This window comes from Mustela putorius, unplaced genomic scaffold (genome assembly GCF_011764305.1).
Source record: "Mustela putorius furo isolate JIRA1106 unplaced genomic scaffold, ASM1176430v1.1 tig00000487_pilon_pilon_pilon, whole genome shotgun sequence".
Classification (NCBI taxonomy): domain Eukaryota; kingdom Metazoa; phylum Chordata; class Mammalia; order Carnivora; family Mustelidae; genus Mustela; species Mustela putorius.
In genome coordinates, this window is record NW_025421399.1 from 10,130,188 (window position 1) to 10,155,472 (window position 25,285).

The following is a 25,285-nucleotide window of genomic DNA, read 5'->3' on the forward strand; positions in this document are numbered from 1 at the left end:
ACCATCTTACTATGTGAAATGGTTATATATGTTGTGATCTCAGACATTTGAGCAAGACAGGAGAATTTATTGCTTGAATTTTAGAAATAATCTAAACCCAACTCTTATGATGATAGGAATTTGCTTTTACGGGGCACTAAAGTATCCTGAATAAATAGTAAGCTATTGATTATTTATCATAATGTTCTAGATATAATTATGATATGTAATATATGCAGGTAAAATATTTAATTATGTGAGAAATGGGTAAGAAAATGATTAAAACACAAAAATAAGTGAACAAAAAATACAAATAATTAACACAAAATAAAATACAAACATATAGCACTGGAACTTCACCATAAGTGTGAAAGTAAATTAAAACAATTTCAATGTTACATCAGCAAGTATGCATATATAGTTAAGAAATTATATATACTGTAATGATTTCACTTATGTAAAAGAGTATACTAAAGAAAAAAGAAACTGATTTTTTTTTTTTTTTTGGTATGGAGGAAGTGTGGTGATCTTTTATTCAATTGTATTCAATTTTTGTGTTTTTCTCCATTATACAAAAATCCCTCAATGAGCATAACAATGTGTTTTAAGTTATATAACATATCACCCAAAAAAAAAAAAAGCATCAAAAATACTGCTTGGTCTTCAAAATTTTTCTCATGATATTTAAAATGAAATAGCTATAATTTAAGGAAAAAAATAAAATTACTTGTAAAACACACTTTTTTAAAAATTTAGTAATAGAAATGATTTATACCTATGTGTGTATAGATATAAAAACATATGATGTACATACATAAGAAAGAAGTGATTTAAAAATGGCAGTAAATACAGTTAACCCTTGAACCACATGGATTTAACTGTACAGGTTCACTTATATATGGTTTTTTAGTGTACAATAAATGTATTTTTTCCTTATGATTTTCTTTCTTTTTTTTTTTTTTTTAAAGATTTTATTTATTTATCAGAGAGAAATCACAAGTAGATGGAGAGGCAGGCAGAGAGAGAGAGGGAAGCAGGCTCCCTGCTGAGCAGAGAGCCCGATGCGGGACTCGATCCCAGGACCCTGAGATCATGACCTGAGCCGAAGGCAGAGGCTTTAACCTACTGAGCCACCCAGGCGTCCCTCCTTATGATTTTCTTAATAACATTATCTTTTCTCTGGCTGACTTATTATAAGAAAATGGCATATAATGCATATAACATCGCGCTAATTGATGATTTATGTTTTGGGGAAGGCTTCTGGTCAACAGTAGGTTATTAGTGGTTAAGTTTGGGGGGGACTTGAAAGTTATACTCAGATTTCTGACTACACAGAGGGTTCGGCACCCTTAACCCCTGTGTTGTGCAAAGGTCAACTGTACACAGAAAACTACTGATGAGTTGGTGAGGGAAATCAGCACTCGCCTCCCCCAATCATGAAGTAGCATTCAAAATCTTAGAAAACTGAAGGAATGTTGCTGTGACTCCCTCCTTTCCACAAGGTATGTTTGAAAGCTTATCCGATGCACGTGCTCGTTCAGAGGTGAGTCCAATGCACTCCTCGCTCTGAATTTCAAAACAGTTTCTGAAAAGACTTCAGAGGAAGACTCTTAGGTTTTACTTGTGTTTCAAAGCAACCTCATAAACCCAAGCTTCCCAAATGCATGCTGCAATCCTATAGCTTCTGGCTGTTGAACAGATCCCTCGTATGGCTCTGCTAGGGAATTTCTTAGTAAGTGTCATTTTTCAAAGTGATACGCCATGTTTGAAGTTATACTTCAAAAAATTCCCAAGTTTGTGGTTTTATTTCCACGATACCTGCTACCTGGTCTTCAGGTAAGATTTATTAATACTTTATATTGCCTTTATCACAGATTTTCTATCATTCCTAAATTTAAGGGGAGGAATGATTCTGACATGAATTCATTTGTTAACCAAATGTACAAAATATACCCTGATGTTGATGTTAATGATTTTTAAAATTATACATACTGCCAATTATTACATAGAACATAAGCTTATATGACACAAAGTATTAACAGGCTTGAGCTTTTAAAAGTCATCTGCAGGAGAGAGGAGTTCCAATCTCATGGTTGTATCAATTTCTTCTTCAAAATTTCCCAGCTCCTGCTCCTTAGAAAGCTCTAAGAATACCTAAATAGGAGACAACGCAGAAAGAAAAGGAATGAACAAGTTGGATATTGTCTTAAAATAAATAGAATATATGCATAATTACTTTCATGTGTAATTTATAGGAATGATACAAACCATAAAAGCTGACCCACCTTTTCCAGTGTGCACTGAGAGAGGCTGTACTCTTCCAGGTTAAAGTTATGTTTCACTGGGGGAGAAAAAAAGATTACTAGTAGAGGCTTACAAGATGTTTATTACCAAGAATTTTTTCAAAGTTATACAAAATAAAAATACGCACAATTATTATGAATAGAATATAAAGCTGAATAAACAAATGCTTGGAGAAAGAAGGGAGATGTCAAAAGTCATAGAGTTCATATAAATACAAATTAAATTAACTCTGATGTGAGAATTTTCTCGTATCACATTTTGATACATTTTATTACATAGTATATGTGTCCTGGGAAACAGAAGATCCTTGAGGAATTACATAATTGATTGACACATTCTTACACACAGGAAGATTTCAATCCCATTCCTTTCCCTATGAAAGGACCCAATGCTTCTGTGTAACTGGCTTCAGCCAGTTTATCTGCTGTACCCAGCTGGAAGCTGGGCATCCCTGCCAGGAAACCAGATGTACGTCTTCACATATTCACAGTTCTCCACTCATACACTGAGATCTTCTGTGTGTGTCCACGCTTGGTACCAGGGACAGAGTTGCAGTGAAAACAAAACCCTGCCTTTGTATATAAACCCCTGCATTCTAGTGGCAGGAATATGGGCATTAAATAAAGGACTTAAATATAAAATAAAGGAAATGATGATTGCTACTACACAGGAAAAATAAATCAAGCAGAGGAAACAGGAAGTGCCAGGCACTTGTTTTTAACAGGATGGCTGGGGTAGACCATAGTTAGAAGGTAAGAATTGAGCAGAAACTTGAAGTGAGAGAACAAGCTGGATATTTGGAAGTAGTAGAATTTCAAGAAGAAGGATCAGCGAGTGCAAAGTCCTAAGGCAGGAGTATGCATGTCTGGTAGCCTTTAGGAGGAGCTAGAAATCAGGGTGTCTGGACTGGAAGGAGTAAACTGGCGATTCATATTCTCTCAAAAACAGGCACAAGTCTAAACACTCTGTAAATGAATTCATTTAATTTTCCTAATGACCCTGCCCAATTGGGCAGTGATATTACCCCCTACTCAGAGACAGATCACCTAGATGTGCAGGGTATCCATAGCTTTACCCAGTGCCTCCCAGCTGGTAGAGAGGCAGACACCGAACTTGCAGCTCCCCACCACTAGGCTGCGTTAGAAATTACTCCAGGACAGTCTGCTGCTGGGACTTCCCCAGCTGGAAGCAGAAAAAATGATGATGGAGAGAGAACGTTGACAATTTCAAATGGCAAGAGGAGTCAGGCACGATGGAGGGGACGGGTTTAGTGGGAAGGCAGAACGCGCAGCCCAGACACAGAGACGTGGATGCATGGGTGGAAGGTTTTCTGTGGCTTTTATTTTATTAGTGAAATACAAAGCAAGGGCATCAACCGAGGGAGAAAAGCAAGAAGGAGATGGGTGTGCGAGGAAAACTTTCCGACACTTGGTGTGAATGGGTTGTGCATACACAGACAATGCAGCACCCACTAAGGGGCTTTGTCAGGTTAACGTTATGAATTCACAGCAAACCCAGCCAAACTTAGTTCTGTGTTTTCTGTAGCTTCAGTCCCTGCCACAGAGATTAACCTCTTTCCAGAGAACTGGATTAACCACAGCTGGAGTTAAATCCCACTATTACCTAGCATTAGAATTCTTAAAACCATTAAGCATTTTCACATTTTTAAAATGGATTACCTACCATGAAACTATTACCTGATGCTGAACTGATGCTTCAAAAGTTTTCTTTTACAATGGTAACTCTTTTTTTTTTTTTAAAGATTTTATTTACTTATTTGAAAGATGGAGATTACAAGTAGCCAGAGAGGCAGGCAGAGAGAGAGGGGGGAAGCAGACTCCTCGCTGAGCACAGAGCCCGATGTGGGGCTCGATCCCAGGCCCCTGAGATCATGACCCGAGCTGAAGGCAGAGGCTTAACCCACTGAGCCACCCAGGTGCCCCACAATGGTAACTCTTACCTGCCTCTAATTTGCGGAAGGTCTGAGATAGAGGGTAGACATCCGCCAGAGGTAGTTTATAGACCAAGAAGGAGAAGTACCTGGGAATATGAAAATGTCATATCTGACCTTGAGTTTCAAGGGGGGAGAAAATGGCCATCAAAATAAATGCTGATATTAACATCAATTTCCTCTTACAAAAATAAAAGTAATACAAATAAATATACAGCTTACATAAAAATTGAGTAAAACAACCGATGCAAAATTCTTAAAATGTCTTTGGTGGCTGGCTGTTGGAGATAATTCTTCTAGAAATAAACCAGCATAATTGCTTTTATGCTCAGTGTATGCAAACCTTTTGCTGTTGTGGTTGAATGTAGACCATCTGGACTATCCCCTTTGCTTCGCTTAAATTAGTTGGCAGTTAATTCATTCACTTAATATTTCATCCTTGTGACCAGAAAGCTAAGGAAAGGGAGATGTGGGGTTAAGAGAGAAGGACCTGATGGGAAGCGTTCAAAAGGCTTTAGCTATAAACTTCCCCAACCTGTAAGGAAAGGAGGAGCCCGAGGGGGTCTGTGGCCTCTTGCTTCCATGTGCCGCTTTCAGCTGATGACCTCATGCCCATTCTCAGCTCATTCCCTCATAGTGTGACACTCCCAGGAGGCCCTAGAGCTGCCCAGACCTCCAGGGTTGGCCCTCTTCAGCCCAGCACCTGTTCTTTCAGGCTTGCCACTCACGGTCTTCCCACTTACTTCGTGACACCAAGAGTGCCGTAGCAGGACTGAGTTGCTTTCCCTGGCATAGTCTCTGATAATTCCATTATATTTACGCTGTGCTAAAATGGAAATGCCACTTGCTTCTCTGGTGTGCTTACGCCTCCAAGGAATTCTAAATTCTGTTCTAGTTCTACCTCCTTGCCCTCCACCCCCCAACACACAGACATACACAAACACACACACATATAGGTACACACACATACACACACATTTCTATTCTTCATTTTGAGGCATGAACACTCATTACAGGGAGATTATTTGAGTATCTCGATGGTTGTTTGTTTCCAAGAGGGGAATTCACCTTAAATAGTTACATCTTTTAGACAGTAAATATTTACATGTTTTAAATATTTTCAGGGAGGTCTGTGGAGGGTGCCGTGGGTCCAAATCGGGTCCCATGAAGGGTTCTGGGCATGAGAAGTTCCTAAATTTTTCTACATCCTCCTCTGAGCTGGAGACCAGCCTTGGATGGCTGAGGGGGCCCATGTAAGGTGTCCCCAAGCTTTCCTTGGGACAGGAGGACACAGCTTCCTGGGTGGGTCCCAAGTCTCTTCCAGTCTGGAGGAGTCAGCAAATCAGTTTTTGAGGTCCCTAACTTTTATTATGAAGTCAAATCACCCTGAAGTCCTCACAGAGCAGAAAAGAAACCACTGAGTGGGTCAAGTGGGTAAAACCAACACATTTCTCCATAGTCCTTCACCTTTCCTGCGGTGCAACCTGTGGGAAGAGCTTCAGCATCTCCGTGTGAACACAGGTGACTTGGGCAGCTTCCTTCACTCTCAGTTCTAGGAAGTAATCCTTGCCGAGCTTGTCTTTCAGGTGTTGGATGGAGCCGATGCACCTACGGGCAAGAAGGAAAACATGTCGGAAAAAATACTGCCCTTACATTTTTACCTCCTTCAATTTCAAATGCAGGGGAAAGGGCATCGCTGAGAAACTGAAGGGAAGAACTCCAGGTGTTCCCGGCGATCTTTCCTTTTCCATGGGGAATTTCATTTTGCGGGTCAAGCCCAGCCTCCAGAAAGACACCCACCTCAGCCTTCCAGACACCATGATAGCGATGCGGTCACATATGGCCTCAGCCTCGGCCAGGTAATGGGTGGCCAGGAGCGCTCCTTTCTCTGTGTTTTTAATGGATGCCTGGATCACCTGCCTGAAAGGAGCCCCAAAATATCATTGTTAAAAAAGAGGATAGACAAAAAAGAAATGGAGGAGAAATTGTATAGATAAAACGAATCAGATTTCTAATTAAAAAACCAGAAATTTGAATACTGATTAGGTTTTTTGATAACATAAATCATAAAGAGAAGTGTTTAATATTTTTAGGTAGGCTAGTGGTATTCTGGTTAAGTTTTTAAAAAAGAGATCTTTATATCTTTTGTATAAATTAATTAATATATTTATAAATAAAGGAAAGGCTGCCTAATATTTGCTTCAAACTGATAGGAGTGGAGAAAAGGAAGTGGGTAGAAGTATAATGAAAAAAGATAGGCCTTATATGGGTGACTATTGAAATAGGTCATGGGTATATTGGGTTCATACATGATTCTCTTTACATTTGTATAAAATTTCCACAATGAAATTCTTTAAAGAGATAGGGAAACTATTGGACAGTCACAAATATGAAATTAGATTGGATGATTTTATTAATCCAAATGGTGCATCCTAGAAAGGAAAGTAAAAATAATTTAAAAAACTAAGAAAAACTGGAGAAGCAAATTTGACAGATTTGGTAAAGGGGGAAAGAAAAGGAAACGGAGAAAGTATGTAAGTTAATAACCTCTAAAAAAAGAAACAGTTACAGATACCTCAATAATTTAAAAAATTTAACTCCAAATTATAAGACCTAAAATTCCAACAAAATACTTAAAGGATATATTTTTAGCATTAATACCACATAAATATGATACAAAAGAGAATCTATTTATGACATATTTATTTTCCTAATGATATGGATTATCTCCACTAAATTAGAAATCAGTGGATTTAGATTTTTCCAAGATCAGGGTTTTATTTAGTCTAGAAAAAATTTTTTAAAGTAAGCTAAACACCCAACATGGGGCCTGAACTCACAACCTTCAGATCAAGAGTTGCTTGCTCTACCGATTAAGCCGGCTGGGTGCCCCATCTAAGCTCAGTTTAAAAACACAAGTTTGACATGAGGTTTACACTCGTGTATTATGCTTACCACATTTGCTGCTGCCCTGCTGGGTCCATGCCTGTTGAGGGTTCATCTAGGAGCAGGACAGGTGAATTTCCCAGGACGCTCAGCACAACACACAGCTGAAAGGCAGAGAAGCACCTTATTTGCTGCCACCCCATCAACCTTCAGAACACCATCCCGCATCCCACATACCTTTCTGGCGGCTCCTGCCGTTAATTTCTGCACCTGAACATCTAGCTGTCCGTGCAGTTTGAAAGTATCCACCAATCTATTGGAAAACAGGAGAATATCCATTCAAAAGAGGATCTTTGTAATTCCGCAGAAGATTACAACAGCATTGGAAGGAAGCTAGGCACTACTACTCGGAAACTCATGATCCTAGAGAGAAAGAGTTTGTTTTGGAATAGGAAAGATTTTTCATCTCATAAAGAGTTTTAAAGAATAGCTAGAATTTTGATTTTGGAACTGAAGTAGATGATTATTTGTGGTTATTCATTCATTGAACACTATCAATTATTTTATGTGATTTTTTGTTTTTTAAGATCCCTCAATCGAGGATGCTGGAAACAGCTCCTGTCCCTCCATCCCTGTTCTACTGCTGATACTCTTGGACAAGGTGCAGACATCATTTCTACCCTCCATTCTTCATCAGTGAGTTCACCATCAGTGGAACAAGCTTTCCTGGCTCAAAAGAATCCCATGACTTCTCTTTACCGTGAAATGGCAATTGTGGCATCCCCTTTCCTCAGCCCTTTGATGGCGGCAAAGATCTCCAGATGTTCCCTCACTGTCAGGCTGGGCCAGAGCACGTTCTCTTGAGGACAGTATCCCGGGAAGCTGACTGTGTTGTCTCCCTGATGATCCCAAACCAAACCACATCCTTTCAGTTCTACCTAAGAAAGTAAACTGGTTTTAGAAACACATGTAGCCTTTTCTCTAATCTCACACTCAAGAAACTGACATGTAGCTAATAAATACGTAAATTTTTTGAGCATCAAAGAAATATATCAGTGAAATCTTATGGTATTTATCTTACTCTGTCCGACTTATTTCACTTAGCATTATACCCTTTATAATCTACATTGTTGCAAGTGACAGAAATATTGAAATCATTATATTATACACCTAAAAGTAATATAACACTGTATGCTAATTGTACTTCAATAAGAAAATGTTTAATTAGAAAGATAAATAACTACATAAAAATTAAAAAGTTAAAACAATATAGAAATTCACACATTTATTATGGAAAACTATTTAAATTATTAAAAGTAGAGTCTTATAAAGATATAACCTACATTTATCATGAAATGTCTATTTTGGGAATGAAAATCATTGTGTCATTTCTTACTACCTCTCCAGCTGTTGGTTTCGAGATCCCAGAAATCATTCTAATAGATGAACTTTTACCAGCACCGTTAGGTCCTAGCAATCCCAAAATTTCACCTGAAAGAGAATCACTGATTATCAGTCTTGAAAGTGAATTATCATAAACCTGTTTATTCAAACCTTTTGAGATATGTACATGCCCCAGTACCGTTTTGAGATTTTTAACATGTATGTAATTCAGGTTACCAAACCATGTTCTCTAACTCCTATAATTATAAGAAATATTAGTGAAAAGCGTATGGATTTGATGTCAATAAGTCTTTTGTTTTCCACATTACATTTTCAGTGAAAAAAATGAGCCAGATTCTTTTTGTTAGTAGATGGCTAATGTGCTAAGTACATGTTTAAGTGATTCTTAAACTTGGGAAGTCAGGGACATTTTTTCCATCCCTAATTCCCCCACCTGTGTCTAAACCACCACCATCTTTCATCTGAACTAATATAAATTTAGCCTCTTGTCTGCCACCCAGATTTACAAACAATAGCCGACGTGTTAATTTTTTTTTTCAAAACTTAAGAGGTACCCAAGCTAGCTGAAAACCCTCCAGTGGCATTCCACCGATCTGCTATAAAAATCTAAAGCCTTCACCGTATTTCACAAAGTGGGACCCAATCTGGCCCTGCTCCCCTCTCAGACTTCCTCCCTTGCATCTGTACCTGTGTCCACTGCCTCGTCAGGTCTCGAACATTCCAAAGGCAGCCCCAGCTCTGAGCTCCTGCCCTCACTCTTCTCTCTGCCCGAACCCTAAGTGAACGCAACCCCAAGTCACACAATTGAATGCTCCGCACAGAACTTGCTTCTGTGATAACCGACACTTCTCTTGATACGCTGTTTTTGGTTTTCAATCCTCTCGGGATGTAAAAATCTATGAAAACAGGGACTTTCTTAATTCCTTCATGATTCTATTCCAGAACCCAAAGGTCCCTAGCATGCTCAAGAAATATATGTTGAATGAATGAACGCTTGCATGCACGCTCTGGCAAGTACAATGGTACCTATACCAGAGATGTTCAGTGGGCATTTCTGAAATAATGGTGAATCAGGTTAAGTGATTCTTCCGAACCTTTTTTAACACAGAAGGAGATATTTCTTGCTGCTATTTTCTTCCTCCTCTTGGAGAAGCAGCTTTTCTTCTGACCTGCGTACTCTTTGTGCAGACAGCTGGCAATTATGACGGGTTTCTGGAATAGAGGACAGTGTGCTTTATCCTCTTAACCTTCAGAGACTTTACGTTCCTATGTTCTCATTATTGCAAATTTTCTTACTCTACATCATAAAACAAAATCTATTTTATTTTCACTTTTTAAATGTTTAAAAAAAGATATATGCATTGATTTTGAGACAGAAAGAAAGCACAGCCTGGAGGGGCAGAGGGAGAGGGGGAGAGAGAATCTGGAGCAGACTCCCCGCTGAGCATGGAGCCCTACACAGGACTTGATCCCACGACCCTAAGATCATGACCTGAGCCAAATCAAGAGTCAGAGGCTTAAAGGACTGAGCCACCCAGGTGCCCCCAAACGGAGTATATGTTAAACTGACAGTAATCTATATTGCTTGTTTCAAATGTAACCTGCGTTCATTGATGCCAACAATATCTCTAAATCTCTTAAATCTATTTTCTAAAATAAAACAATATAGGGGAGCCAGGGTGGCTCAGTCGGTCACGTGTCTGCCTTCGGCGCAGGTCGCGATTGCAGGGTCCTGGGATGGAGCCCCGCGACAGGCTTCCTGCTCAGCGGGGAGTCTGTTTCCGCCTCTGCCTCTGGCCCGACACCCTGCTCATGCTTAGTCCCTCTCTCTTTCTCTTGCAAATAAATAAGTAAATAAAATATTTTAAAAAAATAAAATAAAACAGTATAGCTTCAGGGAAACTGGCTCATTGCCTTCCCAGGAGAGTCTAGGCTCATGGACACATCACAACATCTAAGTCAGACAAAAGAATAACCCTTCAAATCCTAATCCCTATTCAGCATTTTATAACAAATCTCACACAAATTCTCCAACTCATGAAATTTTTTGGTTTTGGAATTACGGCTCTAGTTATCAAAGCCTATTTTCCTCTAAAGAACAATAAAACCATTATGTTCTGTGTGCTCCTTTGAGCTTCTGGGATACTCTTAAGAAGCACCTACATATTTAAGAATAATGATAATACACCAAGCTCCCAACTTTCGAAATGGAAACCAGCATATCAACCTCTCTTCTTGATAGTTCTTTTTTTTTTTTTAAGATTTTTTTTATTTATTTGACAGAGAGAGATCACAAGTAGGCAGAGAGGCAGGCAGAGAGAGAGAGAGAGAGGAGGAAGCAGGCTCCCTGACAAGCAGAGAGCCCGATGCGGGGCTTGATCCAGGACCCTGAGATCATGACCTGAGCTAAAGGCAGAGGCTTAACCTACTGAGCCACCCAGGTGCCCCTCTTCTTGATAGTTCTTGAATGTAGGTCCATTAACATCCACTCTGTCACTTGCTTTTCTTTCTTTTTTTTTTTTTTAAGAGGTTTTTTATTCATAGGGCACCTGGGTGGCTCAGTGGGTCAAAGCCTCTGCCTTTGGCTTTATGGTCCCAGGGTCCTGGGATTGAGCCCCACATCGGGTTCTCTGTTCAGTGGGGAGCCTGCTTCCCTCTCTCTCTGCCTGCCTCTCTGCCTACTTGTGATCTCTGTCTGTCAAATAAATAAATAAAATCTTTAAAAAAAGAATTTTTTTATTCATTTATTAGAGAGAGAGAACAAGCAGGAGGGAGAGAAGCAGATTCCCTGCTGAGTAGGGAACCCCGTATGGGGCTCAATCCCAGGACCCTGGGACCAAACCCTGCCCCGATGTCCGACACCCAACCAGCTGAGCCCCCCAGGCGCCCCTGTCACTTGCTTTTCTACCTCGCCTGCCTGCGAAGTGGTCAGGGCAGTTGCTGCTCTTTGCCTTTCTGCTTTAACATCTTCATCCTCATCGACAGGTTCTTCGGGATTAGGTCGAGCACCTCTCCTTTGGGGGGAAATTCTGTAGAGAAATGAAACGTAGGACATAGGGTTTTCTCGTTAGTCAGGACGTCCCTCCAATCAGCTTCTCTGTGGTTTTGCCCTCGTTTCTCTCAGTACGCTGGCGATGGTCGTGGCCCTGGGAATACTGCTTCTGCTTTAGCCGAGAATTCCCATCCCCGTTGCCAGAATCCCCTTCTCATTGCTCTCATTCTTCCAGTTAGAATCTTTGACCCTTGCCAGTGTGCTGGCAACGACTGCTGCTTCTTTAAAAATCAGGTCACCTGCATTGTCTCTGTTGACTCTGAGCCCATCCGAGTCACACGGACATTTGCCCTCAGCATCTTTCCCTGTTCACCTTTCTTGGAGACCTTGTACAATGTTCACCTTTTTCTCTCTTTTTTAAAGAATTTATTTATTTGACAGAGAGTGAGAGAAGGAGAGAGAGGACAAGCAAGGGAAGGAGGAGAGAGAGAAGAGGAAGCAGGCTCCCCGCTGAGCAGGGAGCCCGATGCGGGACTCGATCCCAGGACCCTGAGACCATGACCTGAGCTGAAGGCAGAGGCTTAAGCCACTGAGCCACTCAGGCGCCCCTGTACAATGGCCATCTCATGGAACACTCTGACCTACAGTAGGCTGCTCAGCCACTTCCACCCCATCTCCTCTTTTCAAGGACGCGTGATCATCTCAGATGAAAAAATGGCGTATCTGAGTACTCATCAAACTCCTGAGAACTGAAAACCTCCCTCCGCTGGTTAGTGGCAGATCTCTGGCTGAAAGTCCTATTACCAGGCAATCAGCCAGGAATCCATGGACATCGTGAAAACCGGCATCCTGCTTACGTTGCGAATATCAATCCACATTAACAGGTCAGTAGTGCGGCCCACTATGGGGGAACGTTAAAGTATGATATTAAGCTCGAATTTAAGTTTTATCCCAACCTGAAAACGGGATCCTTTCGCATTATTTTCTTTCCACATTTTGTCTCCAGGCATCTTAGGATAAAGACAAATAACAAAGCCTGCAAGTAAGGCTAGGAACAAAGAAAAAACAGTTATATATAGGCACAAGTTCACAAATATTCCTTAAACATCTGAATTAAATTGGTGTCCTTTGTCTTCAGGTAAAATACATATGAGAACCATTTTTACAAATCAGGGGGAAAATCCAGCTTGGTGGCACCTGCCTCTTTTCTTCTCACAATCCACATCCTGTCCGTCAACCAATTCTATCTGCTTTACCTTCAAAATTACCCAGAACCCAACTTCTCGCCCCTGCCTGTGCTGCTCCCGCCCAGGTCCAGGCCATCATAATTTCCCATTACAATAGTGTAACACCTTGTTACCTAGCCTCCTCCCTCTTCTCCCTGTGCCCCCAACATCTGTTCTCAACCCAGTCACTAGAAGTACTCTTTTTATCATATGGTTTCCCTTATTTGTGGAGCATAACAAATAGCATAGAGGACATGGGGAGTTAGAGTGGAGAAGGGAGTTGGGGGAAATTGGAAGGGGAGGTGAACCATGAGAGATGATGGACTCTGAAAAACAATCTGAGGGTTTTGAAGGGGTAGGGGGTGGGAGGTCGGGTACCAGGCGGTAGGTATTATGGAGGGCACAGATTACATGGAGCACTGGGTGTGGTTCAAAAATAATGAATACTGTTATGCTGAAAATAAAAACTAAATTAAAAAAAAAAGAAGTACTCTTTTAAAAAAGTAAGTCTGATCATATTGCATTGCTTAAAACCCTCCAGTGATTCTCGGTTACTCAAAGAAAATTTAAAAAGTCTTTATAGGGACCTAGACTGCTCTGTGCAGCCCCTTCTGTCCACCCTGTCCTTCATCCTGTGACTTTCATGACCTTCTCTTGTGCTACTCTCTCCTTGGGCATTTGGCCACAATCACCCTGGCCTCCTGGCTGACCCTGGAACAAGCCAGCATCACCTGTGCCTTCCTCCTAGAATGTTCTTTCCTAGGCTATCCCTGTAGGTTGCCTCCTTGTCCCCCTCATATCTTTGCTTCTCAATCAGGCTTTTCCTGACTGACCATCTGACACCATATATGTTATCTGTCTCCTTCCGCCACGGTATAAATGAGAGCAGGCACTTCTGTCCATATTTGCTCCTCTGCCTAGGAAAGCAGTGACACATTGTCAGTGTCGGCTTAAATACACCAATATAATCATTTTCCCCTTTCATTTTTATTATACAACATTGCCCTTTTTATCTCTAATTCAAAGGATTTCAGTTACATTGCACTTGTATTTCTTACAAGGTCTCTCCAATTTGGAGACGGCGATAAACAAATGGGAAAAATTAATCTGATATTACATTCTGGACCTACACAGTCCACACAGGCACATAAAAATAACTCATGATTTGGAATCATGTCTGAATGGTCTTATTCTGAGTCTTATTCTGAGACTATATTAAAAACATATTCAAAGTTGGCACACATTAGACAAACCAAATGGTTATGATACCAAATGCTAACTAACCCCCTCCAAAAAAAAAGGTGAAGAGATAGAAAGTCCATCTTACTATTAGGCATACTAGAAGATCAACTCCACTCGGGTCATATTTGTGGTCTGGGTATTTTGGTTGGTGTTCATAAGCTCTCTGCAAAGACAAAAAGAAAAACACCTAAACGCAAGTTCATCACTTCATGATTTGCATTTCAATAATATGGAATTCGACATATTGCATTTTTCCTTCATTAAGCATGATTCCCCCCTGTGTGCACTGGTGACAAGCAATTCCCTGCAGAAAAGAAAGTGGACCCCCACTCAACACTATCTCTCGGTGAACAGGTAACCTATGTCTGTTCCTCTTTTCCGATTTTTTTCTTTAATGTTTAGGTTTAGGGTTTGCCTCAAGTCTACTGAAAGCATAACAGAGAGAGGAACCTGCATTGTGAAAAGTTAACAGGGGATGACTATGTTTGTCCTAAACGTTCCTCAAGAGTCTTTTCTGAACCCCTTCCTACCCCGGTGGTGACTTGCCCATGAAAATAATTAGTCCCATAATGTTATTCTTTCTTCATCGATCAATGCCTTCAGAAAGTAACTCATTCCTCCTAAATAATGTACGACAGATCTAGGTTAATGTAGCTCAGTTCGTAGGTCTGCTTACATCTTAGGAAGGAAATGCTTTAAGCAAAGGAATGAATTTCTAATTGAGAATTCTAAGTGCTGCTCAATTGATGGAAAAGTGCTTTTATGATTGGAAATTCAGAAGTTTTATTCTCTCTCTCTCTCTCTTTTTTTTTTTAAATTATGTTATAAAAAGTGCTTTTGTAGACAGAAGTCTTTCCCAGGATCCCAAGAACACAAGCGATGAGGGCGGCTTTCTCTACTTGCACTGAAGTTTCATCCAGAATGGTGCGGGGCTCTAAAGGGTATGTTCCTGACTGAGCTCTTGGGGTCATCCCATCATACACTTCTTTCCGGTTAAATCAAGGCTTCTTTAATGCCTCCTGGTCTCTCTTCCTTCAATGCCTTTGCTTCTCTCCACAGAACATGCTTACCTTCTGCCCTACTCTCTTGCTAATGAATTCTAACTCATTCTTCAGGATTCTGTTTAAGCATTGCTTCCCCAGGAAGAATTCTCGGACTCTCTAGATTGTGTCAGCTGTGCTATGTGTCCTGTGCTTGCCACTTTACCCTTCTTCTTTGATCCTTTAAGCCCCCTGCATTGACTTGTTTGAGGTCTGTCTTCATCTCCACCAAGCTCCCTGAAAGGAGGGACGTGCTGTCTTGTTCATTAGGTGTCCCCAAGGACCAGCACAGTGCCTAATACAGAATACTGTTTAATATATATTTTTGAATAAATAAATGGTATTGTATATGCTTTTATCCTTGCAGTGGATAATGAATACCCATTAAACGAGCCAACATTTTTTCAATCTGCCATTCGTTTTGAATAGCATTTGACAATGCTTGTGTTTTGCAATAGAGCATATGGCAAAGCTTTTTAAACAGCTTTATTGGGGTTAATTTTTTATGCTATCAAATTCATTCATTTTAAGTAGACAATTCCAGGATTTTTAGTAAATTTACAGAGTTGGGAGAGCATCACCACAATTCAACTTAGTAACATTTCCATGACCCCAAAGAGATACCTCACAAGCATTTGTGGCCAATCCCCATTCCCACTCCAACCCCAGGAAACCACTAGCCTGCATTCTGTCTTTATAGATTCGGGGTGAAGCACTTTAAAAGGCTGCATGTTCAAAGTTAATGACACTGTTGGGAATATTTCTTACCATTGTCAGAAAGGCTAGAAATCCACCCATGGTAGTTGAGGGAATAAATACCATGCTAGAAATCAAGGTAGGCAAGTTGAAATGAAGCAGCACAATGTCAAACATGATGATTGAGGTCTACAAGGCAAGTTAAAATACATTGCAAGTCAGATATATGCAGTCCATTGGTAGTAGGGAAAATATTTGAGATGTAAGTGTTCTCATCATATACATCAGAATTTTCCCGCATACAGATTCACCCCTTTCAGAGGGAGAAAGGGAGAGAGGGGTTTTTGTTAATGAGAATAAATGAGATCTTCAGCTACCCAACAGAAAAATTTTCAGTAAGAATCCAGAGATTAAGGTGAATGCTAAAGTAACCAGGTAGACTATAAAAATCTGGATATTAAGGTGAATGCTAAAGTAACCAGGTAGGCTTTCTGAAAGTGCATTAAGAATCATCTAAGACAATAAGATAAAAGAGAAATTCACTTTTTATTACTAAGGTAACAATATTGTGAATGTATAAAAACCATATTGGATGGAAAGCTAAACAGGTAGTTGTATTCAAAAGTCCATGCTGCCTCCCACGTAGACTAAAGCTTTCTAAATGTCCCCTCTGGCCCATGTCTTCCCCATTCCAAACAAATAATTTTAACGATAGTGTGCATTTTGATTGCAATGGACTTGTTTTCTGTTAAAATACTGGTAAATGTGGAATGGGGGATAAAGATACTTTTTCACTGTTTTGTTTTAAGGATCAGTTTATCAGTCAACAAGTGTGTGTTGAGCACTGTATTGAACTTTTGCTGGATCTTATTACTGTATGAATTACAATAAAAACATGAAGAATTGTAACTACTAAATTCCCTGAATATTAAACAAACACCAGGCATTAAGAATCTAGCATGTTGGGGCGCCTGGGTGGCTCAGTCATTAAGCGTCTGCCTTCAGCTCATGTCATGATCCCAGGGTCCTGGGATCGAGCCCTGCATCGGACTCCCTGCTCAGCGGGAAGCCTGCTTCTCCATCTCCCACTCCCCCAGCTTGTGTTCCCTCTCTCTCGCTGTGTCTCTCTCTGTCAAATAAATAAATAAAATCTTAAAAAAAAAAAAAAAAGAATTTAGCATGCACTGCTTGCTTTAATCCTCACAACAACTCCATAATGTGATCATTCTTACTATACCTTCCTTATATATAGGAAATTCAGGGCTCAGAGAAAGAAATAACATCCTCACACCACACAGTTAGTGAGTAACAAAGCTGAAATTCAAAACCCTATGTGGGTATAGTTCCTAAGTCTTTAGGTCAGAAGACTATACTGTTTTGTGGGACTGTTATATAGGGGAATGTTGTGTGACTACTAAGTGAACTTACCATTTGGGGAGAATGTAATCTACAAATAAACTTACAGTTTGGGGGGAATATAATCTACAAATAAAAAGCAATTGTGAATAAAATCCAATAACTTGCAATCAAGTGTTCAGTCAGAGCACAATAAACATTTTAGATGGCAAATCCAAATAACCTTTCTCATTTTGCAACCACCACGATCTCTCTGCAAAGGTGTCACGTGATTATTCAAGTTGACATTATTTTTCTCCTCTTGGTTTTCATGACATCACATGTATCTAGTTTTTTCTCCCAGTTCCTTATTTTTGATAACTACAAGTCTATTGGTCGACTTAGCTAACAGCTCTTATTCTACTAAGCTTCCAAGTTTCTTCTTTTGTGAGTTGTTTTTTCCTCTTTTCTCGTTCACTGGAACAAGAGGGTACTGCAAACCACATCAAAGGAAACATAGTATCACTCATGGTACTAAGGAGATGCACTATAATCCCTTCACCATGGGCTGAAAGGCACTTCCTTACCAGACAGGGGCCTAAGATACCTATGAAGGGCCACATCCTGCCGACCAGGAGAGTACAACAAATTAACAGTCCAAACAAATTAACTGCTGAGTGTGGCTTCACTCAGTAATGAGGAGGCCTTGCCTATACTTTCCTTCCAAATATATCAAAGATCACAAAAGAACAATTGCACATACCATCATCTGATACATTTTAATATAGGCTCTGTGAGTCCTAAGACTAGCATAGTTTAAATTTATACAAATTGCGTAATGAAAGCTCAATTACCACATTACACATCCTCAACATCTATTTTAAATGAAATTATAAGTTCTTCGTTTCAGGCATAAAATTATTGCACACTGGTTGAGGTCTCCGTGAAGATGTATGATTTAGCCCCCTCAAATCAAGATGTTGATCAACATAAACTTTAAAACAGTATTGTTAACCAACCTACTACTTCATATTTTTTGACATCAGGAATGAACATAAGGTCTGAGACTTCAATTTTAGTCTTGAGTCGTCCGTGATTTTTATGTGGCCTTAAACATGTACTCAACTTTTTTCCCTCTATAAAATGAGGGGAATTATACCAGATGATGTTGCATTTTTTTTTTCAAATCTGACATCAAATATTCCACAAACATGTAGCTTTTCAGTGGTATAAAAGTGCAATAGACAAGGACAGTGAAATAGATTTACATGTAAAAGAAAAAGGGAAAATAATTAGAAATTGTAAATGTGTATTATACGGTAATATTTCTCAAGGCAAAGATGATTATTTTTATGTTCCCCTGAAAGTTACTCTATCTCTCTGTTTATGTGTTTGTATATGTACTTACGATATAGAAGCAAAACGACCAAAGGCCACTATTTTTTTTCCACTTGCGAAAAATAAATGATATCACATATGTCAAGAAGACAAGTGATGTTGCATAACCGAGTCCAAATACAACCTGAAAATAATACAAATAATACCAAAGTCAAACACTGAAGTAGTAACAGAAGGAAACATTCAATTACACATATTTTTAAATATCTTCCTTCAGGGGTACCTGGCTGGCTCTCTCGGTAAAGTGTCTGACTTTGGCTCAGGTCCTGATCTTGGGACCCTGGGATGGAGCCTTGCATTGGGCTTCCTGATCAGCAGGGAGCCTGCTTCTCCCTCTCCCTCTGCCCCTTCCCTCTACTCGTGCTCTCTCTCAAAAAAATAAATAAAAATCTTTAAAAAAAATTAAGGCGCAGGCACTTTGAATTTTTTTGTTTTAGTTTAACTAATGACAAAATAAAAATGAAAATGTCTTACTTATAGAAAATATCAAATGTTATAATTTATCATGGAATTACTTTATAAGAGATTGTCTATATAATGTGTTACTTACCAGACTGAACACAATTCGACTTGTGATATAAATCTCTGTTATGTTGGCTATGTAAAAAATTAAATACATCAAAAGGAGAAGGAAAACGAAGAAGCTGATATCCACCAGTGCCTGCCCACACCAGTAGGCAGAAGGGTAGAGGCCTGAAATCCATAGCTGGGACTTAGCTCTCTTCTGATGAGAAAACACAAGATATACACAGATTCAGTTGAAATCCAAACTCGAAACAAACACATTGAGAGAGATTTTAAGATAAATAAAAAATTAAATAAATAAATAAATAAATAAATACAATATATATAGATAAATAAATAATGAAATAAAATAAAAGTTTAAATCTTCTAACAATTTAATGATGTATATACTATTTGGAATTCGAGGTCTAAACAGCAATTCCATAAGGATGGTCACTGTGAAAATGAATATTGTTTTATTTTATAAGTTTGATTCCCAGCACCACTTTAACTCATGCATAATGAGTAGAAAAGCAGATCTCATAATAATCAAAGCATAAACTTCGTTCAAAAGAGATATTATTCTGCGACCTGAAGGACAATAAATTATCCATTATCCAAATATGTTATGAGGGTTGCTGGTTCAGAATAATGAAGGATGACCTCTCTAAATCTGACTTAATGGTTTTGCCTTGGATAACAGACATGACCAAATGCAAGTATAACCAAAAAGGTTATTTGCCACAGTAGAAAGGGGATTTAAGTCTTATGTCTTGTCCTCAATTTAAATATCAATGATTTCTTCCCTTTCACTGGGAAATAATGTCATCAAAAGTTGTGTAATAGTCCCCTTTACAAGTATAGATTAATTTGAGTCCCCGTAAAATTACTGCATGTTTCCTGCAATTTCGAAGTAAAAAATATTTTGTGTTCTTAGAGGTAAAATTTCTGACATGACAGAAATAATGCTTAACTACATTATCTAAATCAGACATATGCTTATATGTTTTTCTTCTAGGAAAACATTTTGAACACATAGCATTTAAATCACAATTACTGGAGTCCCTGAAGTTTCTCATTTTTTCCCCCTTCTCTTACTTTGTAATCACTGACACTGCTCATGGAGATGTAAGGTGAAATGCTGCACACAACCCAAAACAAGAACATAGAACCTTCTGGCAGTCCTGTCCAGTAGATCATAAAGTTCTGCAAATATAAAAGGTATTTTAAACTTGTGACTATTTTTAAAAAATGAAACAAATAGTAATGTGCTCTATCACATTGATTGATCGGAGGATGTCAAGCAACCCTTGTAGCCCAGGAATAAATCCCATGGGATCCCTGGGGAATAATCCCTCTAAGGCTCTCTTAGCTATATTGGTGAGAATTTTTGCATCCATGTTCATCAGGAATATTGACCAGTAATTCTCCTTTTTGGTGGGGTTTTTGTCTGGTTTTTGTGGATCAAGGTAATGCTGGTCTCCTAGAAGGAATCTGGAAGTTTTCCTTCCATTTCTATTTTTTGAAACAGTCTCAGAAGAATAGGTATTAATTCTTCTTATAACAGACATGTGAAAAAATGCTCAACATCACTCGGCATCAGGGAAATACAAATCAAAACCACAGTGAGATATCACCTCATACCAGTCAGCATAGCTAAAATTAACAACCGAGGCAATGACAGATGTTGGAGAGGATGTGGAGAAAGGGGAACCCTCTTACGCTCTTGGTGGGAATGCAAGCTGGTGCAGCCACTCCGGAAAACAGTGTGGAAGTTCCTCAAAAAGTTAAAACTAGAGCTGTCCTGTGACCCAGCAATTGCACTACTAGGTATTTATCCAAAGTATACACATATAGTGATTTGAAAAGGTACACGCACCCCAGTGTTTACAATAGCCATGTCTACAACAGCCAAACTATGGAAAGAGCCCAGATGTCCATCAACAGATGAATGGATAAACAGGATGTGGTAGATATATATGTATGTATATGTATGTGTGTGTGTGTGTATTTGTATACATATGTGTACATACACACACTCACAGGAATATTACACAGCCATCAAAAAGAATGAAATCTTGCCATGTGCAATGACGTGGATGAAACTAGAGAGTATTACATTAAGTGAAATAAGCTAGTCAGAGAAAGACAAATACCATATGATCTTACTTTTTTTTAAATTTTTTTTTTAAAGATTTTTATTTATTTAGTCAGAGAGAGAGAGAGCGAGAGTGAGCACAGGCAGACAGAGTGGCAGGCAGAGTCAGAAGCAGGCTCCCCGCAGAGCAAGGAGCCCGATGTGGGACTCGATCCCAGGATGCTGGGATCATGACCTGAGCCGAAGGCAGCTGCTTAACCCACTGAGCCACCCAGGCGTCCCATCATATGATCTTACTTATATGTGGAATTTAAGAAACAAAATAGACGAGCATAGGAAAGGTGGAGGAAAAATAAATAAGAGAAAAAGAGAGAGGGAGTCAAAGTGTAAGAGACACTTAACTAAAGGAAACAAACTGAAGGTTGCTAGAGGGAAGGTGAGTGGGGAGATGGGTCACTGGGTGACGGGCATTAAGGAGGGCACTGGAGGGAATGAGCACTGGGTGTCATATGCAACTGATGAATCATTAAATTCTACCTCTGAAACTCAAAAAATTAAAATTAAAAAAAATGAAACAAGTACTAATTATCATAAAATGTGCTTTTTGAAATACTGAAAAATAAAAATAAAAATGCATGCCTTAATTCAGTAACATCGATGCATGAATGCAGGAGGGGAATGATTTCTGATCATTTGACATGAGGCTTTAACTCCTAGCCAAAAAAAAAAAAAGAAAAGAAAAAGAGTAAAGTGTAACTCAGGACCCACTTCAGGGTGTACACGGAAGAGAACTGAAATCAGAGTTTCAAAGATACCTTCTCACCCATGTTCCTAGCAGCACTATTTATAATAGACAAGAGGTGGAAGCAATCCAAATGTCCACCGACAGATAAAGGGATAAACAAAACATAGTATATACATACAGTGGAATATTATTCAGCCTTTAAAAGGAAGGAAAGCGTGTCAAGTGTTACAGCATGGATGAATTTCAAGGCCATTATTCAAAAACCAAATCCAATATGCTTGCCCTTATAGGAGGTATCCAAAGTAGTTAATAGAAACAGAAAGTAGGAGGATGATTGCCAGGGGCTGGCAAAGGGGACAATGGGACGTTCTCGTGTAACTGGTGCAAGATTTTCGTTTTACAAGATAAGAAAATTTTAGAGATCTGTTTCACAGTAATTGAACATGTCTGACACTGCTAATTGCACACTTAAAAAATGGTCAAGATGGCGAATTTTATGTCGTGTGTTTCTGCCACCATGCAAAAAGTAATAATTTGGGACTTGTGATCATTCAGGCCTGAGTAACAGCAGGTCTTTCTCAGTTGACATAGCGAGGGATATGTGAAGCCATCAGCAGCGGGTCGAATGTGCTCGGAAGGAACCCAGAGCTAAAAAGAAAACTTGATGCCCCTCGGCCTGTGGGCAAGGAGACCAACTTTGAATCGCCATCCCCAAATCAGCGTCTGCCTGAGGTTGGGCCCCGGCTTTGGTATAGGACGGCTTGTACCTAATCACAGTCCAGCAGTGCCATAGCCTGTCTCAAAATAATTCTACAGCTCTCAAGCTTTACTTAAGACTTTAGAGGCTCCAAGGATCAATTCAAATGCTTCATCAGGGACGAAAATCCATAACTGTCTTCATAAAAATGGCTGAGAGAAGAAGCGTGTGTGCCTCTGGGGATGCCTACGAGAGTAGCCAGGATCAAACTTTATCTGATCCTCAATAAACAAGTAATGATATGAGGACACTAAAAGACCAAGAGGGGATACCATCTATGCCTTTCTACTGCTGGTTGGTTCTACTTTCTGGAGAGTTCCCTTCAGAGCGCTCCCCCTACCCTGACCCTAGCACTGTCCCAGCTCGCACAGTCAGTGGTGGCTTCAACTCATTGGTGCCTGTGTCCATCGCTGGCCATTCACGTATCACGTCCATCTGCTCATGCACGTACCCCCAGCACCACGAATGCAGTGAAGCCAAAACTGAATTCAACCCCTTTGTCACAAAATGGGTTTCCTTTTCCGATGGCTCCATTTCTAATCCTATGTATTGTTCTTCCAATCTTCTGGTTTGAAACCGTTTGAGTCACCTTTAAGAGATTCCTCTTGACTATCAGGGTCTAACCAGAAAACCACTACTACCTTCAGGCCTTCAAATAGAGAGAAAATACTCATGCCGGGTTGTGGAAAGATTGGAGAAGCCAGTGAAGATGAAGCAAGAAGACAGTCCCGTCTGCGCTGGGGCGGAGGGGTGGGGGGGCGGCAAAGGGAGGAAGCACGGTGACTGGAGCCCCGGCTGCAGAGTGCTCCTGCTCTCCTGGCTCCCACTACTGCTTTCTGTCATCTAAACCCAGACTGTAGCCGGCTGACAAAACCCCGAAGATGCAGCCCGAGCGCGTCAGACATCCCCACAACGCACACAACTACAGGCGGGTGAAGGAGGTAATCAGAAGGCAGACACAGCTGAGAACTGGCAAATTCTCCTTCGTATCAGTCTACTACCCATTTAGTCAATGAATGGTCCACCAACAAATTAGATTAGATTTACAAATCTAAAACTGTTTTACAAGTATTCTTGATTTCCAATCAGTTTACACGTTCCCTCCACACAACCTCCCTCACACGCTGTCCAATCCACATCCACCATCAAGAGTGTATCTTTCCAGAAGCTTCTCTAGAAGACAACAACATCATATTGAAAAGTATTCCCCCCATGAGCACTTGATAATACTAAGGGGGGGGGGGAATCATATTCTGTTAGATATAATGTTTCAAATGTCAGGACAAAAAATTTTTAGGATTAGCGACCAATGATGAATATTTAAAAGCTAAAGAGGGAAAACACAGGGTGCCGGCCATATTCTTATCGTTCAGAGTAAGAAATCCAGTACTTACAAAAGGATACGGGCTTCTCTCAATTCGAATATTTTGTGTGCAATTAAACAATCGAAGTAACCCATTGCTAATAATATTCACAAGAATAGGAAAACAGTGCAGTCTCAAAGTATTGCAGGCAACTGAAAATCTGTAATCCTTTGAATAAAATAAAAACAAATAAAATGAGGTTAATTCTGTCATTAAAGAACAACAAAAACGTTTTTATATTAAAATCCCAGTAGTGTCCCATTCTGTGTGACCATCCTTAAGTTCAGCGACCTTGCTGAGCTTCTGCTTCCTTAGGAGATAATTAATTGGTTGGATAGCCAGCAATATGGATTTTTCTTAGTATGACTAATTTTAGATCGTTTTGTCCTCTTACTGTTGAGGAAATTTCAAATAACGGAATAGAAAGGTAGCCCTGATAAGGAGACACAGTCAGCATACAGTGAGTAAGCAAAGGAACTCTGATTTCCTGGATAGGAGATAAGCAGAGCGTGCATATAATATTCATGGCTACACTGCCAGTGATCCCTTTTTATGCTAAGACAATATTTACACTCTTCATGTTTATGAAAATGTTTATGCATGTATCAAGAGGCTCAGGAGTGTTTATATATTCTATGGGTTCATGTAACAAATACGTTAGATAAAAAAACAAGGCAATTGTTAAGCAACGCAGTTTCCTACAGTTGGCACAAATGGATTACTTTTTTTTTTAAACAATGCTACGTTAGTTTCTGACCTACAACAGAGTAAGACTGTGGTTTTTATGGTGTCCTTGGTTTAAATGGAACTGAATTCAGTGATGTATCTTTTAAGACTTTTGTTTTGGTTTTTATTTTCCTTATAGCAAGAAATAATGAGGTAGCTTCCTTTAACGTTGGCTTCCTGCTTTTCACTAGCTTTTAAATAAGACTCAGAGTTTTACTTACAATGAAGATGTATTTTTCAACAGCCTTGTACCTGGAATAATCTCTGGCCCTTGGACTCTTTTACTCAAATTGAAACATGTTAACAGGAGACTGAGGACACTTTTTTCTCAGAGATTTCTCGTGACTTTTATAGTCCTTAATGTATATTCTCCATACAGTTGACCCTTGACAACACGGTTTGGAGCTACACTGTTCGCTTATATGTGAATCTTTTCTGATAAACACAATACAGTAGTGTAAATGCGTTTTTCTTCCTAATGTTTTTAATAACATTGTTTTTTCTCCAGCTTACCTTATTGCAAGAATAGAGTATACAATATGTATAACACACAAAGTATGTGTTAATCAATTGCTTACGTTATTGGTAAGGCTTTCAGTCAACAGTAGGCTCTTAGCAGGTAAGTTTTTAGGGACTTA

General features: G+C 39.6%; 1 protein-coding gene across 5 annotated transcripts in view; it reads right to left on the bottom strand.

Moving 5' to 3' along the window:
- Window positions 1-1,170: 1,170 nt before the first annotated feature.
- ABCA6 (ATP binding cassette subfamily A member 6) overlaps window positions 1,171-25,285 on the bottom strand; it is a 59,990-nt gene continuing 35,875 nt past the window's right edge. For 2 of the 5 annotated variants that reach the window (XM_004749078.3, XM_004749079.3), the window contains 18 exons: window positions 23,952-24,089; window positions 20,056-20,163; window positions 19,004-19,177; window positions 18,464-18,577; window positions 15,793-15,909; window positions 14,070-14,147; window positions 12,473-12,564; window positions 11,433-11,553; window positions 9,619-9,736; window positions 8,520-8,611; window positions 7,880-8,058; window positions 7,358-7,433; window positions 7,190-7,284; window positions 6,035-6,154; window positions 5,702-5,842; window positions 4,244-4,323; window positions 2,265-2,320; window positions 1,171-2,133 (listed from right to left, as the gene is read on the bottom strand). In XM_004749078.3, coding sequence (XP_004749135.2) covers window positions 2,032-2,133; window positions 2,265-2,320; window positions 4,244-4,323; window positions 5,702-5,842; window positions 6,035-6,154; window positions 7,190-7,284; window positions 7,358-7,433; window positions 7,880-8,058; window positions 8,520-8,611; window positions 9,619-9,736; window positions 11,433-11,553; window positions 12,473-12,564; window positions 14,070-14,147; window positions 15,793-15,909; window positions 18,464-18,577; window positions 19,004-19,177; window positions 20,056-20,163; window positions 23,952-24,089 — 2,001 coding nt within the window. In that variant the 3' untranslated portion in view covers window positions 1,171-2,031. The other 3 variants (XR_001178882.2, XM_013054499.2, XM_013054500.2) reach the window with 3 other exon arrangements.